This window comes from Pristiophorus japonicus, chromosome 6, assembly GCF_044704955.1.
Source record: "Pristiophorus japonicus isolate sPriJap1 chromosome 6, sPriJap1.hap1, whole genome shotgun sequence".
Taxonomy (NCBI): Eukaryota; Metazoa; Chordata; class Chondrichthyes; family Pristiophoridae; genus Pristiophorus; species Pristiophorus japonicus.
The window spans coordinates 266,902,656-266,919,178 of NC_091982.1; the positions used below are offsets into that span (position 1 = coordinate 266,902,656).

General features: G+C 42.6%; 1 protein-coding gene across 1 annotated transcript in view; it reads right to left on the bottom strand.

Moving 5' to 3' along the window:
- LOC139266315 (adhesion G-protein coupled receptor G7-like) overlaps positions 1 to 7,739 on the bottom strand; it is a 108,535-nt gene extending 100,796 nt beyond the window's left edge. Inside the window, exons 1-2 of the mRNA XM_070884136.1 lie at positions 7,688 to 7,739; positions 2,396 to 2,502 (exon numbers count right to left, since the gene is read on the bottom strand). Of these exons, the coding sequence (XP_070740237.1) occupies positions 2,396 to 2,502; positions 7,688 to 7,739 (159 nt within the window). The remainder of the gene's footprint in view (positions 1 to 2,395; positions 2,503 to 7,687) is intronic.
- Between the last annotated feature and the right edge of the window lie 8,784 nt (positions 7,740 to 16,523).

The following is a 16,523-nucleotide window of genomic DNA, read 5'->3' on the forward strand; positions in this document are numbered from 1 at the left end:
ACCCCTGGTTCTGGACTTCCCCAGCAACGGCAACATTCTTCCTGCCTCTAACCTGTCCAATCCCGTCAGAATTTTATATGTTTCTATGAGATCCCCTCTCATTCTTCTAGACACCAGTGGATACAAGCCCAGTTGATCCAGTCTCTACTCATATGTCAGTTCTGCCATCCTGGGAATCAGTCTGGTGAACCTTCGCTGTACTCCCTCAATAGTAAGAACGTCCTTCCTCAGATTAGGAGACCAAAATTGAACACAATATTCCAGGTGTGGCTTCACCAAGGCCTTGTACAACTGCAGTAAGATCTCCGCGCTCCTATACTCAATTACTCTAACTATGAAGGCCAACATGTCATTTGCCTTCTTCACCGCCTGCTGTACCTGCATGACAACCTTCAATGACTGATGTATCATGACACCAGGTCTTGTTGCACCTTCCCGTTTCCTAATCTGTCACCATTCAGATAATATTCTGCCTTCTTGTTTTTGCCACCAAAGTGGATAAGCTCACATTTATCCACATTATACTGCATCTGCCATGCGTTTGCCCACTCACCTAACCTGTCCAAGTCATCCTGCAGCCTCTTGACATCCTCCTCGCAGCTCACACCACCACCCAGCTTAGTGTCATCTGCCAACTTGGAGATATTTATTCAATTGCTTCATCTAAATCATTGATGTATATTATAAATAGCTGGGGTCCCAGCACTGAGCCCTGCGGCACCCCACTGGTCACTGCCTGCCATTCCAAAAAGTACCCATTTATTCCGACTCTCTGCTTCCTGTCTGCCAACCAGTTCTCTATCCACGTCAATACATTACCCCCAATACCATGTGCTTTAACTTTGCACACTAATCTCTTGTGTGGGACTTTGTCAAAAGCCTTTTGAAAGTCCAAATACACCACATCCACTGGTTCTACCTTGTCCATTCTACTAGTTACCATCCTCAAAAAGTTCCAGAAGATTTATCAAGCATGATTTCCCTTTCATAAATCCATGCTGACTTGGACCGATCCTGTCACTGCTTTCCAAATGCGCTGCTATTTCATCTTTAATAATTGATTCCAATATTTTCCCCACCACCGATGTCAGACTAACCAGTCTATAATTCCCTGTTTTCTCTCTCCCTCCATTTTTAAAAAGTGGTGTTACATTAGCTACCCTCCAGTCCATACGAAATGATCCAGAATCAATAGAATGTTGGAAAATGATCACCAATGCATCCACTATTTCTAGGGTCACTTCCTTAAGTACTCTGGGATACAGCCTATCAGGCCCTGGGAATTTATCGGCCTTCAATCCCATCAATTTCCCTAACACAATTTCCTGACTAATAAGGATTTCCTTCAGTTCCTCCTTTTCGCTAGATCTTCGAACTCCTAGTATTTCCAGAAGGTTATTTGTGTCTTCCTTAAGACAGATCCAAAGTATTAGTTCAATTGATCTGCCATTTCTCAGTGAGTTTGACTGCAAAGGACCTATGTTTGTCTTCACTAATCTTTTTCTCTTCACATATCTATAGAAGCTTTTGCAGTCAGTTTTTATGTTCCCTGCAAGTTTCCTTTCATACTCTATTTTCCTTCTCATAATTAGACCCTTTGTCCTCCTCTGCTGAATTCTAAATTTATCTCAGTCCTCAGGTTTGCTGCTTTTTCTGGCCAATTTATATGCCTCTTCCTTGGATTTAACATTATCCCTAATTTTTCTTGTTAGCCACGGTTGAGCTACCTTCCCCGTTTTATTTTTACGCCACACAGGGATGTACAATTGTTGAAGTTCATCCACGTGATCTTTTAATGTCTGCCATTGCCGATCCACTGTCAACCCTTTAAGTATCATTCGCCAGTCTATTCTAGCCAATTCACGTCTCATTCCATCGAAGTTACCTTTCCTTAAGTTCAGACATTTTCATTTTCTTTCTGTCTCTTTTATCTCTCTCTCTTAATCCCATTTTTCTTCCCTTCTCTTTATTTTGCTTTCTGATCATGATTTTACAATGAATTAATTATTCTAACTTACACTTCCTGGTTCAGACTCTGCGTGACTCAGTAAGGATTCTTCAATCTGATTGGTTGAAGAGACACGCCGTTGCTTGTCCTGTTCTGGGCCATATCTGTGGAGCAGGCGAGTGAAAGTTCGACTCTACCTCAGATTTGCCCCTGCAGGCCCTCCAGAGATATTTAAAGTGAAACTGATGATCTACTTTGTTGTAAAAAGTTGCATAGAATTTACAACACAGAAACAGGCCATTGGCCCAACTGGTATATGCCAGAGTTTATGCTCCACAGAAGCCTCCTTCCACCCTTAATAATGGCTAGTGAGTCATTCATATTACATGCATATAACAATATTGTATTTAATCATGTTCATATTAATTATTGTTTATTTGCACTTACCAAGACGTTTTCCAGATTCATACCACAATCAATCAGAGTTGGCCCTGTCAGATCCAAGCTTCCATTATCTAAACGAATGCATTGTCTTGTCGCAAGTTTTAATCCAGCTTATCCAAATGAAGAATAATAAATAGGCTGTTTTTATAATTGTATTAATTAAATGTGATACAACCATTTGAAATTGTGGCCATAACAATTCACGAAGATAGGGAGACATGTATCTTTGCCTTTTGTCTATTTTAAAAGGCAGTAAATACCAATAAAGATTGACACAACAATTTGAGGCATTTTCTCTCATTTTCTGCAAATAAATTGTGGGCTACTGAGGATATGTATTGGTACTCTGATGCTGAAAAATGATCATAAAGTTGTTTTAAATTGTTTACATGCTTGTGATAGGCCCTGAAGGCATTCTTCTCCCAATTCATGCTAGCACTGTTCACCCATCCTCCCTTCACCTATTCCTCAAATTCACCGACGCACTTTTTCTTACACCTCCTTATTTCGAAATGCTCGCATTTCTCATGTCCCCCTTCCTAGTTCATCCTGGCACTCTTCGACTGCCCCTTCTCTCCCCAATTCATCCTGACACTCTCCTTCTCCCTATTTGCCAGTTTGAGGTGGCACTCTTCTCCCCCTATATTCCAGTCCATGCTGGTGTTTTTCTGTTGCCTACCCCATCAGAGTGCCACTTTTCTGATTCTCACTCCCATTCCTCAACCCCTCCGAGTTCATGAGGGTACACTGTTGGACATCGTGAAAGCTAAAAGTTTAACAGTCAAATTTATTTGTAAGGGAATAAGTGGTACTAATGACGACACCAATGAGTCGTTTAGTTTTAGGGTAATAAACATGGGTAAGAGGGATCCATTAGATATAGATAGCAGTTGGTAAAGCTTTTACTTCAAAGATGCTGGAAAATGTTAGGTCAGGAAGTCTCGTGTAGGGGAAGTGGATCTGAGGTAAACAATTGTAAAGTGTTTACATGAATAGTCTATTTTCAAAGGATTTGGGGAATACAGCCTTATCTATGACATTTTCCTTTGATGTAGTCAAAACGTAGTGTATAAAGGAGCATAGAAACATAGAAAATAGGTGCAGGAGTAGGCCAATCGACTCTTCGAGCCTGCACCACCATTCAATAAGATCATGTCTGATCATTCCCTCAGTACCCCTTTCCTGCTTTCTCTCCCTTGATCCCTTTAGCCGTAAGGACCATATCTAACTCCCTCTTGAATATATCCAATGAACTGGCATCAACAAATCTCTGAGTTTCTCCTCATCTCAGTCCTAAATGGCTTACACATTATCCTTAGACTATGTCCCCTGGTTCTGGACTTCCCCAACATAGGGAACATTCTTCCTGCATCTAACCTGTCCAGACCCATCAGAATTTTATATGTTTCTATGAGATCCCTCTCATCCTTCTAAGCTCCAGTGAATACAGGTCCAGTCGATCCAGTCACTCCTCATATGTCAGTCCTGCCATCCCAGGAATCAGTCTGGTGAACCTTCGCTGCATTCCATCATTAGCAAGAATGTCCTTCCTCAGATTAGGAGACTAAAATTGAACACAATATTCCAGGTGAGGCCTCACTAAGGCCCTGTACAACTGCAGTAAGACCTCCCTGCTCCTGTACTCAAATTCCCTAGCTATGAAAGCCAACATACCATTTGCCTTCTTCATCGCCTGCTGTACCCGAATGCCAACTTTCAATGACTGATGTACCATGACATCCAGGTCTCATTGCACCTCCCCTTTTCCTAATCTGCCACCATTCAGATAATCTTCTGCCTTCCTGTTTTTGCCCCCAAAGTGGATAACCTCACATTTATCCACATTATACTGCATCTGCCATGCATTTGCCCACTCACCTAACCTGTCCAAGTCACCCTGCAGCCTCTTAGCGTCTTTCTCACAGCTCACACCACCACCCAGCTTAGTGTCATCTGAAAACTTGGAGATATTACACTCAATTCCTTCGTCTAAATCATTAATGTATATTGTAAATAGCTGGGGTCCCAGCACTGAGCCCTGCGGCACCCCACTAGTCACTGCCTGCCATTCTGAAAAGAATCAGTTTATCCTGACTCTCTGCTTCCTGTCTGCCAACCAGTTCTCTATCCACATCAGTACATTACCTCCAATACCATATGCTTTAATTTTGCACACCAATCTCTTGTATGGGACCTTGTCAAAAGTCCAAAAACACCACATCCACTGGTTCTACCTTGACCACTCTACCAATTACATCCTCAAAAAATTCTAGAAGATTTGTCAAGCATGATTTCCCTTTCATAAATCCATGCTGACTTGGACCGATCCTGTCACTGCTTTCCAAATGCGCTGCTATTTCATCTTTAATAATTGATTCCAACATTTTCCCCACTACTGATGTCAGGTTAACTTGTCTATAATTACCCTCTTTCTCTCTCCCTCCTTTCTTAAAAAGTGGTGTTACATTAACTACCCTCCAGTCATAGGAACTGATCCAGAGTCGATAGACTGTTAGAAAATGATCACCAATGCATCCACTATTTCTAGGGCCACTTCCTTAAGTACTCTGGCATGCAGACTATCAGGCACTGGGGATCCCATCAATTTCCCTAACACAATTTCCCACCTGATATGGATTTCCTTCAGTTCCTCCTTCTCACTAGACCCTTGGTCCCTTCGTATTTCCGGAAGGTTATTTGTTTCTTCCTTCGTGAAGACAGAACCAAAGTATTTTTCAACTGGTCTGCAATTTCTTTGTTCCCCATTATAAATTCACCTGAATCTGACTGCAAGGGACCTACGTTTGTCTTCACTAATCTTTTTCTCTTCACGTATCTATAGAAGCTTTTGCAGTCAGTTTTTATGTTCCCAGCAAGCTTCCTCTCAAACTCACTCTATTTTCCCCCTCCTAATTAAACCCTTTGTCCTCCTCTGCTGAAGAATAAATTTCTCCCAGTCCTCAGGTTTGTGCTTTTTCTGGCCAATTTTTATGCCTCTTCCTTGGATTTAACACGATCCTTAATTTCTCTTGTTAGCCACGGTTGAGCCACCTTCCCCGTTTTATTTTTACTCCAGACAGGGCTGTATAATTGTTGAAGCTAATCCATGTGATCTTTAAATGTTTGCCATTGCCTATCCACCATCAACCCTTTAAGTATCATTTGCCAGTCTATTCTAGCCAATTCACGTCATATACCATCGAAGTTACCTTTCCTTAAGTTCAGGACCTTAGTCTCTGAAGTAACTGTGTCACTCTCCATCTTAATAAAGAATTCTACCACATTATGGTCACTCTTCCCCAAGGGGCCTCACACAACAAGATTGCTAATTAGTCTCTTCTCATTACACCTCACCCAGTCTAGGATGGCCAGCCCTCTAGTTGGTTCCTCGACATATTGACCTCGAAAACTATCCCTAGATGGTTTTCAACAGTTTGTTAGAGGGCTCAAAAGATAGAACTTGTATCCAAAAAGCTACTCTCTGTATACAGCTAAAGGCCGATCACCCTTTACTGTGTATCAATAATGTCTGTTCCATATACTCCACTCCAAAATCTCGTGTTTACTCGAAACATGTTGTTGTGAACCAGATTTGAAAGAAGGTTGACTGCTAACATACACCTCCAATTCTCTCTAACCCCTCCAGTTCACGCTGATGCAGGCTTTCAATTATTTTTCCTTCATTCCTCACTTGTCCATGCAAGAAATTAATGATCTCACATAACTATCACAGATCGGAAATTCTCTCTTACATCATGAAGCAGAATTTTGATCCCCAGAGCAGTACCTTTAGTTAGTGATGGGCAGTAATCAAGGAACAGGCTAAATTTAATCCAAAAATGTGGACAAGGATGCTAAGTCAGAAATCCTGATTGTTCACATAAAACGAGGACTGTTGGCAGGTCGATATATAGGGGTAAAAATTGCGGTCGGAGGTTTCCTGCGGGAGGACGCCTCCACCCGAAAAAATGTTAATGTAAGTACCTGGTTGTCCCAAAGGAACGTATACTTGCAGTCCTGCGAATGGATCACACATCTGAGGAATGTAAGTGCAATCTGGGATCACGTGGGCCTGGACCACCAATGAACATGGAGTATTCGCAATGATAATAGTGGTGAGCTCCCATTACAATCAATGGGGATACCCCCCAAAACATAGATACACAACATAATAAATAAAAAAAACACCTCACATATTTAAAATTAATTGAAGTTGAATTTAATTAAATGTTTGAGACAAGAAATTATTTTTTTGAATTTTTTTAAATATGTTTTAATTGGAGTAAATATAAATTGACCTTAATGGACAGGAATTTCAATATAAAAATTAGTGATAACATTTAATTTTTCTATCTTTTAAAACTCTTATACTGGCAAAAATAGGCTATATGCCTGCTTTCACCAGGCATAAGAATTTGAAGGACATTTGCTGGGCAGGAGTTGAGCAAATAGCCCAAATCTCTGCGCGTTAGTGTCCTTCCTGCAGGGATTGCACGGCGAAAACTGGCATTTGCGAGGCCTCTTCGGGTGCATGTGCACATTGTCTGGTGAGGCCACAGTTTACGGCCCATAGTTATCAAGTAAATAATTCTTCTTCTTAGGCAGTCCCCTGGAGTCGAGGATGATGTGCTTCCACACTAACACCAGTTCTAAGGTGATTGATGAGACCAAGGCAGGATCTACAATCTCTATCACAGGTGGGGCAGATGGTGGTTGGTGGACTGCTTGATTTGTCGTATGCTCCCTCCGCTGTTTGTACTTGGCTTCCACATGATCCCAGCGAATAGACTCGAAGTGATCAGCGCCTTCTCGGATGCTTCTCCTCCATTTTGAGCAGTCTTGGGCCAGGGATTCCCAATAGTTTGTGGGGTGCTACATTTTTTCAAGGAGAGTCTGGGCCTTACAATAAACATTAGTAAGTAAAGGTTCTCTACCAACCTGCCCCCACCATACAGTACTGCTCCCAGATTATCAAGATCCATGATGAGACTTTGGACAATGTGGACCACTTCCCATACCTTGGGAGCCTACTATCAGCAAGGACAGACATCAATGACACAGTCCAACACAGAGTGTTCGAAGACCAGGGTCTCTCACCCAGCACCAAACTCATGGCCTACAGAATAGTAGTGATACCCACCCTCCTATATGTGTCAGAGACATGGACTATGTACAGTAGGCACCTCACAGCATAGAGAAGTACCATCAAATAACTAATTGCACATTGTGTAGAAGAAAGTTATAAATATAGGATAAATGTTACACAGATCACACATTAAAATTCAATGTACGTACCATTTTCAGTTGTACTCTCACAGGTCTCTTTTGAAAAGCCAAGGGTTCCCATCTTAATTTTGCCAAATGTCAATTTGCGATTATTTAAAAGGTCTTCAGATTCATTGCAGATCGCCGCTGGAGGGGGGAAAAAAAACTTCCTCAGACAGATTCTAGATAATTTCCAACCTGTACCCTCTATCATGTCTGATGGGAATTATGTCAGCATTCTCCCTGCTCCCCTTTGCTTCCTTCTCCTGAAGCTACTGATTCATGCTGGGGTACATCACAGAAGCGCTCCCATTTTCTGCAACTTTTACTGCCGACCTGCCTTCAAACCCGCACACATGGCAGCGGGAAAATTCCGGCCTGTGTGTGGGGCATCCCAAGAGAGGTGGCAAAAAGAATGGAAGAAAGAACAAATTGGAGAGCAAAAAAGAATTAGAGAGAAATTTACAGGAAGACACATTTTGTTATTTCCATAAGCAACTATTAACATGGAAAAGTGCAATTAAATTTCTTGTAAAAGGTGCGGATAATGGTTATAGATTTAATAGTGAAATTGTTAGGAAGACATTTATTAATTGAACTCAATTTTAGATAAAAAGAGCAAAACAATTTATAATAAAGTTAATCACAAAACATCACCTCTTGTAAAACAGTATATACTTACTTTCATTGCAATTTATTCCTGTCCAATTTGTAAGGCAAATACAAACATAATTGTTTGTCACAATGCAGCTGCCATTATTCTTACATGGATTAGGGTCACATGGTTTACTTGGAGTTGGAGTTGTTGAGGTGGTTGTAGCTGGAGTTGAGATTGTTGTAGCTGAAGCTGAGGTTGCTGTTGTAGCTGGAGCTGAGGTTGGTGTTGTAGCTGGAGCTGAGGTTGCTGTTGTAGCTGGAGCTGAGGTTGTTGTTGTCGCTGGAGCTGAGGTGCTTGTAGCTGGAGTTAAGGTTGTTGCAGCTGGAGTTGAGGTTGCTGTTGTAGCTGGAGCTGTTGACTTTGGAGTTGACATTATTGTTGGAGTTTGTGTCAATGTAATCCCTAGAAGAAAAAAATGTAAGCATTACTGAGCTTACTGAAAAACTGCGTCCACTCCACTTTGGCTGGTTTGAGGGGGAGTTGTTAAAATCTACTCTCAATTTTGCTACTCAACCCACTGTCTAAGTAGTTCTGTCTCCCTCCCACAACCTGCAAGCTTACATTTCTGCAGCTGTTTTAAAGTTGATGCGGCTACTCCTAAAACCGCCCTGTGTTTTCTTCAGCTGCTTTACTTGAAGCAACTGAGATTCTTTCAATAACTAACTGTACTTGACAACAGTTTTCCTATTATTGTTAGGCTAAACTTTAAAAGTATTTCCATAATAGGCCTGTGATAATTGGGATATGTATTATCTTTATGAATACTCACATTATTTACTCAAAACCTAGGGGGAAAAAGGAAAACATTCATTCTTATCGAATACCTTCTGAAAATCCACAAACACTATACCCTACTGCATTCAGTATATCTATCCAAGCAGTCACCCCTTCAAAAAGGCAAGTTGATAATCTATCCCATACTGTCATCAAATTCTGTTTACCATCAATGATATATGTGTGGAATGAATTAAGTCAAGATGGGACAATGTATGCGAGAAAGATAAGCAGATTGTTTTCAAAAAGGCAACCTGGTACTTTTGGAGGAGAACTACCTGTCAACAATTTGATTTATAGCCAAAGGGAGAACATGATGGGAGGATAGATTGTTGAGTGGGCAAGGAGCTTTCCTTGGTGAAGCTGTTCCTCATAGCTGCTTATGCAATTGCCTGGCAGTTGCCAGCAGGTTCTCCTGGTTGACTTCTATCTGAGGAAGGGTCTCTGGTGGCTCCTTAACCTGCTGCTTTTCTTCACCTTCCTCTTCTTCTTCCTCCTCCAGTGCATCAGTAGTGAGTCCCTTGCAAAATACAAAACTGTGCAACATGCAGCAAATGACAATTATTCGTAAGACCCTGCTGTTTTCACTACAGCACTCTCTCTCAGCTGTTATAGTGACTGAAGTGAGACTTCAAAATTCTAATGGTCCATTCAATGGTAATGCAAGTGGCACCAAGACTTACTCATATCGGTTCTCAGCAGCGAAAGTAAAGAAGTGAACTCGGATAATAATGCAGAGAGTAACCTTGATCTTCAATCAGCCATTGACGTTCTCCATTGGGAGCCTGTCTCTGTTTGAAGGGAAATCTGGTCGTGCTATTTGAATCTGTGATGAGCAGAGAGATAGAGGGCTGGATTTTCCTCCAATTGCCAAGGTAACAGCAGACGGGACTTCCAACCACCCATGTGACTCCACAGCTAAACTCCAGTTTATTTGCCAGGTGCCCCAATTATATATGTGCGATAGCTTAGAAGCAATAATGAAGAGCTTCTTAACAATTTACTGCTCCTAGGAAAATTTCATTTTTGAGAACAGGAACCACAGTGGAAGAAGGTCTGAGGAAGCAGCAGCCTTGGAGTCTCTGCCGCATAAAGGGCTTCCAGATTCTCAGATGCATCTGTGGATGTTTATTGGGCTGTAAAAGAACGACAACTGGCAATGGAGAGCAAAAAGCCCCATAAGAGGGTGGTTTGGGCGTATGAAGATATGTTCCGCTAGCAGTCCATACGATCTCCACCATCCCAAGAACTGTCACACATTGCAGAGTGACCAAAGAACATCCAGGCACTGATCCAGGTGCATATCCTGTACCAATGATATGGCTTCATTCATCTCCTTAATTCTCATGCTTTATTTGTGTCATTACATAAGTTTCAGGAAAACTGCAATTGAGAATCTCTGGAAATAGTGAAGCACTATGTTAACTCACTCACACTCTGTGAACTCACATTCCCTGCTATAAATGCTTCAGGTAGTCTTGAAAAAAGTTTATTTAAAGAGACAATGCACCTATAGATCTTATCATCATGGGATGCACGCAGTCATATAGGGAAAAAGGAGTGTCCATTCCACGGAAATTCCTTTAACATTGTAATCTATCCCTGTAAACGAAAAGGTAATGCATAAAAGTACTAGAGAAATGCAACTGAGGGAAGAACATTAATACTGAAAACCCTGAGTCTGCATGAAGTCTGAAGATATTGGGGCTGAAATTGCAGTCGGAGGCTTCCCACGGGCAATTGCCTCTGACCTGAAACATTTCTACGAAAGTACCCGGTAGTCCGGGAGGAGCGTGGGATTCCGGTGGGGAGGCCTTTTCTTCCCGCGCTGTGAAGCGCGCTCCCATCCTCGAGATTCCTACGCAGAAGGTGCAGTCACGTGTGACTGCTCAGCCAATCAGGTAAAATATTCCACAGCTTTCTCATTAATAACAATGAGAATTCCATATCTACAAGTTCTCATTGCTATTAATGAGAAAAAAAACACACTAAACACATACAATAAAAAATAAAAAACACACCTCACATAATTAAAGTTAAAGTTAATAAATATCTTAGAGAAAAAAAAGTTCTGAGTTTTTAAAAAGTTTTTTTAATTCTGGTTAAAAATAAATGTAACGGAGTGAGCAGGGTTTTTAAAAATAATGTGTTTTTTAAATTTAATTTTATTATATTTTTGTATGTTTTTAAACTCTTGCGCCTGTACGAGTAGGCTATTTGCCTGCTTTTATCAGGTGCATGAATTTTGAGGACATTTGCTGGGCAGGATATGCGTAAATCCTCCTCGCACGATATGCGCGAGATCTGTCAAGCTACAGCTTGACAGATCAGAAAAGCCAGTTTTCAGCACATGCACAAACCAGCTTTTGTTATGCATTCCCGGGTCCGTAGACACTCAGTATGGACATGGGCAGGCTGGGATTTCCACACCATTAAAACAGATAGGAGAGGTTGTGGGAGATGACGAGGTTGGAGACAGGTTTGGTAACAGCTGGCTATGACTCACCATAGGTTGATCCAACTTTTTCAGTTATCGGAAGGTACTTCAATGTCCTTACATTCAGCCACTATTTCTTTAAGAGAAAATGTCTCTGGGTAAGCAGTTAAGCAAGCTCTTCTGTGTTTCATATTGGAAGGAGTACATTGGGGGAAGAGGCCAACCACTCCGATATACCATCTGAACACTTCCAAATTCACAAATCCAGCCATACCCATATCCACAAATCCTGCTATGTCCTCACCAACTCTGTAATGGCATCTCACTTGCTCCAGTAACAGCCTGGAGACACCTTTTTAAAATTTGTTCATGGGATGTGGGCGTCACTGGCAAGGCTAGCATTTATCCCTAATTGCCCTTGAGAAGATGGTGGTGAGCCACTTTCTTGAATCGCTGCAGTCCGTGTGGTGAAGGTATTCCCACAGTGCTGTTACAGAGGGAGTTCCAGGATTTTGACCCAGCAACGATGAGGGAACACCAATACATTTCCAAGTCAGGATGGTGTGTAACTTGTAGGGGAACTTGGAGGTAATGGTATTCCCATGCGCCCACTGCCCTTGCATTTCTAGCTGGTAGAGGTTGCAGGTTTGGGAGGTGCTGCCGAAGAAGCCTTGGTGAGTTGCTGCAGTGCATCTTGTAGATGGTACTCAGGAAGAAGTAGTCTAAGGAACGATTTTCACTGGATGAAGCATCAAGCACTAATAAACTTGAGGACACGGAGGGTGAAAATGAGCACCTTTGGCTTGAGGGGCTAAATGGCTTACTGCTATTCCTAGATCTTATGTTCTTATAATCTCATGTTCAGGCAGTGAAGATAGTTTCCATGGATATGTTTGCGATGACATTGGTGAACAGTCTTGTTCCCTGGTGTAATGTATGCAATTGTGAGCATGCTCACAGGTTTGTGGAGCTGTTGAGTTGTTAGTGGCTGAGCCAGTCATGTGATGTTCACAAGACTCAATAAAACCCTAGCCAGTTGGGTTTGGGGGATCCACGATGAGGCAGGAAGTTGTGAGTCTGGTGGATGAACTAGTAATGTGTAGTGTGATTGTTAAACCTTTGCTAATAAGCCAACTAGTTCTGAATAGCAATGTGTTGCTATGAACTCTTAAGCAAAGGACCCATGGAGCAAAAACACTACATCTGGGAGCTCTCTCCACGGGTAAGAGTCTCACTGTGGGTGGGGGGGGGGGGCCGGGGGGCAGAACAGAAAAGAGGACAAAGCAAAGAAACTCATCCACTCCCCCCAAAAAAGGGGAGAGAAGGCTCCATCCAGTCCTAGCACAGCAAACAGATGCCTTATTACTAGTTGGGTAATGATGAGACAAAAGCAGATCAATCTACATACATAAATATATTATTATGACTTGATTGAGCAAAACGAGATGCCCAAAATCATTTTGGTGTGGAGACACAAAGAACTCGACTGGAAAGTCAAGCTGCAGATAAACCCCAAGCCAAAACTCAGAAACGTTATGATTTAATGCCATGAAATGTCTTGCCGAAAGGAAAAGTCAGCTTCCATGTAATGCCTCAAAGTGAAAAAGGTAATGGCAAACACAGTACATGGGTTGTCAAGTCTGTCAAAAAAATAAATTACTCTCAAATAATAATAAAAACATAAGTAAGAAAATTAAAATGTAATAATTAACCTTAATGCAATTCTAAAACATTTCCCCAACTCCCCCTGCCCAGCATCCTGGGCCTGGAACCAGCTCCATACCCGAACCTACCCTCAAATTGGCTTTGGGCTTGATAAAAGATATCATCAGATTGAATCAAACAGCACGGAAGGAGGCCATTCGTCCCATCGTGCCTGTACTGGCTCTTTGGTCGAGCTATCCAGTTAGTCCTGCTCCCCTGTTCTTTTGCCACAACCCTGAAAATCTTTCCTTTTCAAATATTTATCAAATTCTCTTGTGAAAGTTATTGAATCTGCTTCCGCTGTCCTTTTAGGCAGTGCATTCCAGATCATAACAACTCACTGTGTTAAAAAAAAATTCTCCTCATCTCACCTCTGGTTCTTTTGCCAAACACCTTAAACTGTGTCCTCTGGTTATTGATCCTCTTGCCAGTAGAAACAGTTTTTCCTTATTTATTCTATCAAAACCCCTCAAAATTTTGAACACCTCTATTAAATCTCCTCTTGACCTTAAGTGCCTTAATAAAGACTGAGGTCACTGTTGCTTTAACCTCCCTGTGTGCAGTTTCATCTGTGTTAGGAACACAATAACTGGTGACGAGTATACGAATCCAACGCAAAGATGCAGCAAACTGTGGGCATCCTGAAGAAGTTCTTGGAGGGTGAGGATGGGAAGCCGATGTCGAAAGGCTAGACCAGTACTTTGTAGCCAACAAGCGGAACGGAGAAGGAAGCGCTGCAAAAAGGAGAACGGTTCTCCTCACGGTCTGCGGGGCACCGAGCTACAGCCTCATGAAGAATTTTCTGGCTCCAGTGAAACCCACAGATAAGTCGTATGAGGAGCTGTGTACACCTGGTTCGGGAGCATCTTAACCCGAGGGAGAGCGTGCTGATGGCAAGGTATCGGTTCTACACGTGCCAGCGATCTGAAGGTCAGGAAGTGGCGAGCTACGTCGCCGAGCTAAGGCGACTTGCAGGACAGTGCGAGTTTGATGGCTACCTGGAGCAGATGCTCAGAGACTTTTTTGTACTGGGCATTGGCCACGAGGCCATAGAGACACCGACCCTCAGTAAGGCCATTGTGATAGCACAAGCGTTTATGACCACCAGTGATAATACCAAACAAATCTCTCAGCACACAAGTGCTAGCAATGTTAATAAATTAACTGGAACTGTGTTTGTGAGCAGAAATATACAGGGCAGAAATCATGAGTCTGCAACTGCCAGCAGGCCTCAGTTGACCCAGATGACAGATTCCACAACAAAGGATGAATGGAAGGCAATGGGTTCATGAAGGGGAAATCATGTTTAACTAATTTACAGAAATTCTTTGAGGATATAACGAGCATGGTGGATAGAGGTGTACCGATGGATGTGGTGTATTTAGATTTCCAAAAGCATTCGATAAGGTGCCACACAAAAGGTTACTGCAGAAGATAAAGGTACGTGGAGTCAGAGGAAATGTATTCACATGGATAGAAAATTGGCTGGCGAACAGAAAGCAGAGAGTCGGGATAAATGGGTCCTTTTCGGGTTGGAAATCGGTGGCTAGTGGTGTGCCACAGGGATCGGTGCTGGGACCACAACTGTTTACAATATACATAGATGACCTGAAAGAGGGGACAGAGTGTAGTGTAACAAAATTTGCAGATGACACAAAGATTAGTGGGAAAGCGGGTTGTGTAGAGGACACAGAAAGGCTGCAAAGAGATTTGGATAGGTTAAGCGAATGGGCGAAGGTTTGGCAAATGGAATACAATGTCGGAAAGTGTGAAGTCATCCACCTTGGAAAAAAAAACAGTAAAAGGGAATATTATTTGACTGGGGAGAAATTACAACATGCTGTGGTGCAGAGGGACCTGGGGGTCCTTGTGCATGAATCCCAAAAAGTTAGTTTGCAGGTTCAGCAGGTAATCAGGAAGGCGAATGGAATGTTGGCCTTCATTGCAAGAGGGATGGAGTACAAAAGCAGGGAGGTCCTTCTGCAACTGTATAGGGTATTGGTGAGGCCGCACCTGGAGTACTGCGTGCAGTTTTGGTCACCTTACTTCAGGAAGGATATACAAGCTTTGGAGGGGGTACAGAGACGATTCACGAGGCTGATTCCGGAGATGAGGGGGTTACCTTATGATGATAGATTGAGTAAACTGGGTCTTTACTCGTTGGAGTTCAGAAGGATGGGGGTGATCTTATAGAAACATTTAAATTAATGAAAGGGATAGACAAGATAGAGGCAGAGAGGTTGTTTCCACTGGTCGGGGAGACTAGAACTAGGGGGCACAGCCTCAAAATACGGGGGAGCCAATTTAAAACCGAGTTGAGAAGGAATTTCTTCTCCCAGAGGGTTATGAATCTGTGGAATTCTCTCCCCAAGGAAGCAGTTGAGGCTAGCTCATTGAATATATTCAAGTCACAGATAGATAGATTTTTAACCAATAAGGGAATTAAGGGTTACAGCGGGTAAGTGGAGCTGAGTCCACGACCAGATCAGCCATGATCTTGTTAAATGGCAGAGCAGGCTCGAGAGGCTAGATGGCCTACTCCTGTTCCTAATTCTTATGTTCTTATGTTCTTATGTTCAATTCACACCTTGTTGGCGTTGTGGAGGCTTCCATTCAGCCGATTCATGCCGCTTTAAAGGGTATGTTTGCAAGAGCTGCGGAACAATGGGGCACCTCCAACGAGCTTGCAGACGAGCTGCAAGCTCTGCAAAACATGCTAACCACTAAGTGGCAGAGGAAGATCGGTCCATGGTGTATCAAAGCAATTTCGAGCCTCAGAGAGAGGAGGCAGATGCTGAAGTACACGGGGTGCACACATTTTCGGCGAAATGTCCACCTATAATGCTAAATGTAAAATTGAATGGCTTACCCATAGCCATGGAACTGGACACTGGCGCTAGCCAATCCATCATGAGTAAAGAGATGTTTGAGAGACTGTGGTGCAACAAGGCACTCAGACCAGCCCTGAGCCCCATCCACACGAAACTGAGAACGTACACCAAAGAGCTTATCACTGTCCTGGGCAGCGCCCTGGTCAAGGTCATCTACGAGGGCACGGTGCATGAACTGCCACTCTGGATTGTCTGCGAGGAGAATGCTGTGAGGTTGCAGAGTGACTTGGATAGGTTAGGTGAGTGGGCAAATGCATGGCAGATGAAGTACAATGTGGATAAATGTGAGGTTATCCACTTTGGTGGTAAAAACAAAGAGACAGACTATTATCTGAATGGTGACAGATTAGGAAAAGGGGAGGTGCAACGAGACCTGGTACATCAGTCATTGAAGGTTGGCAT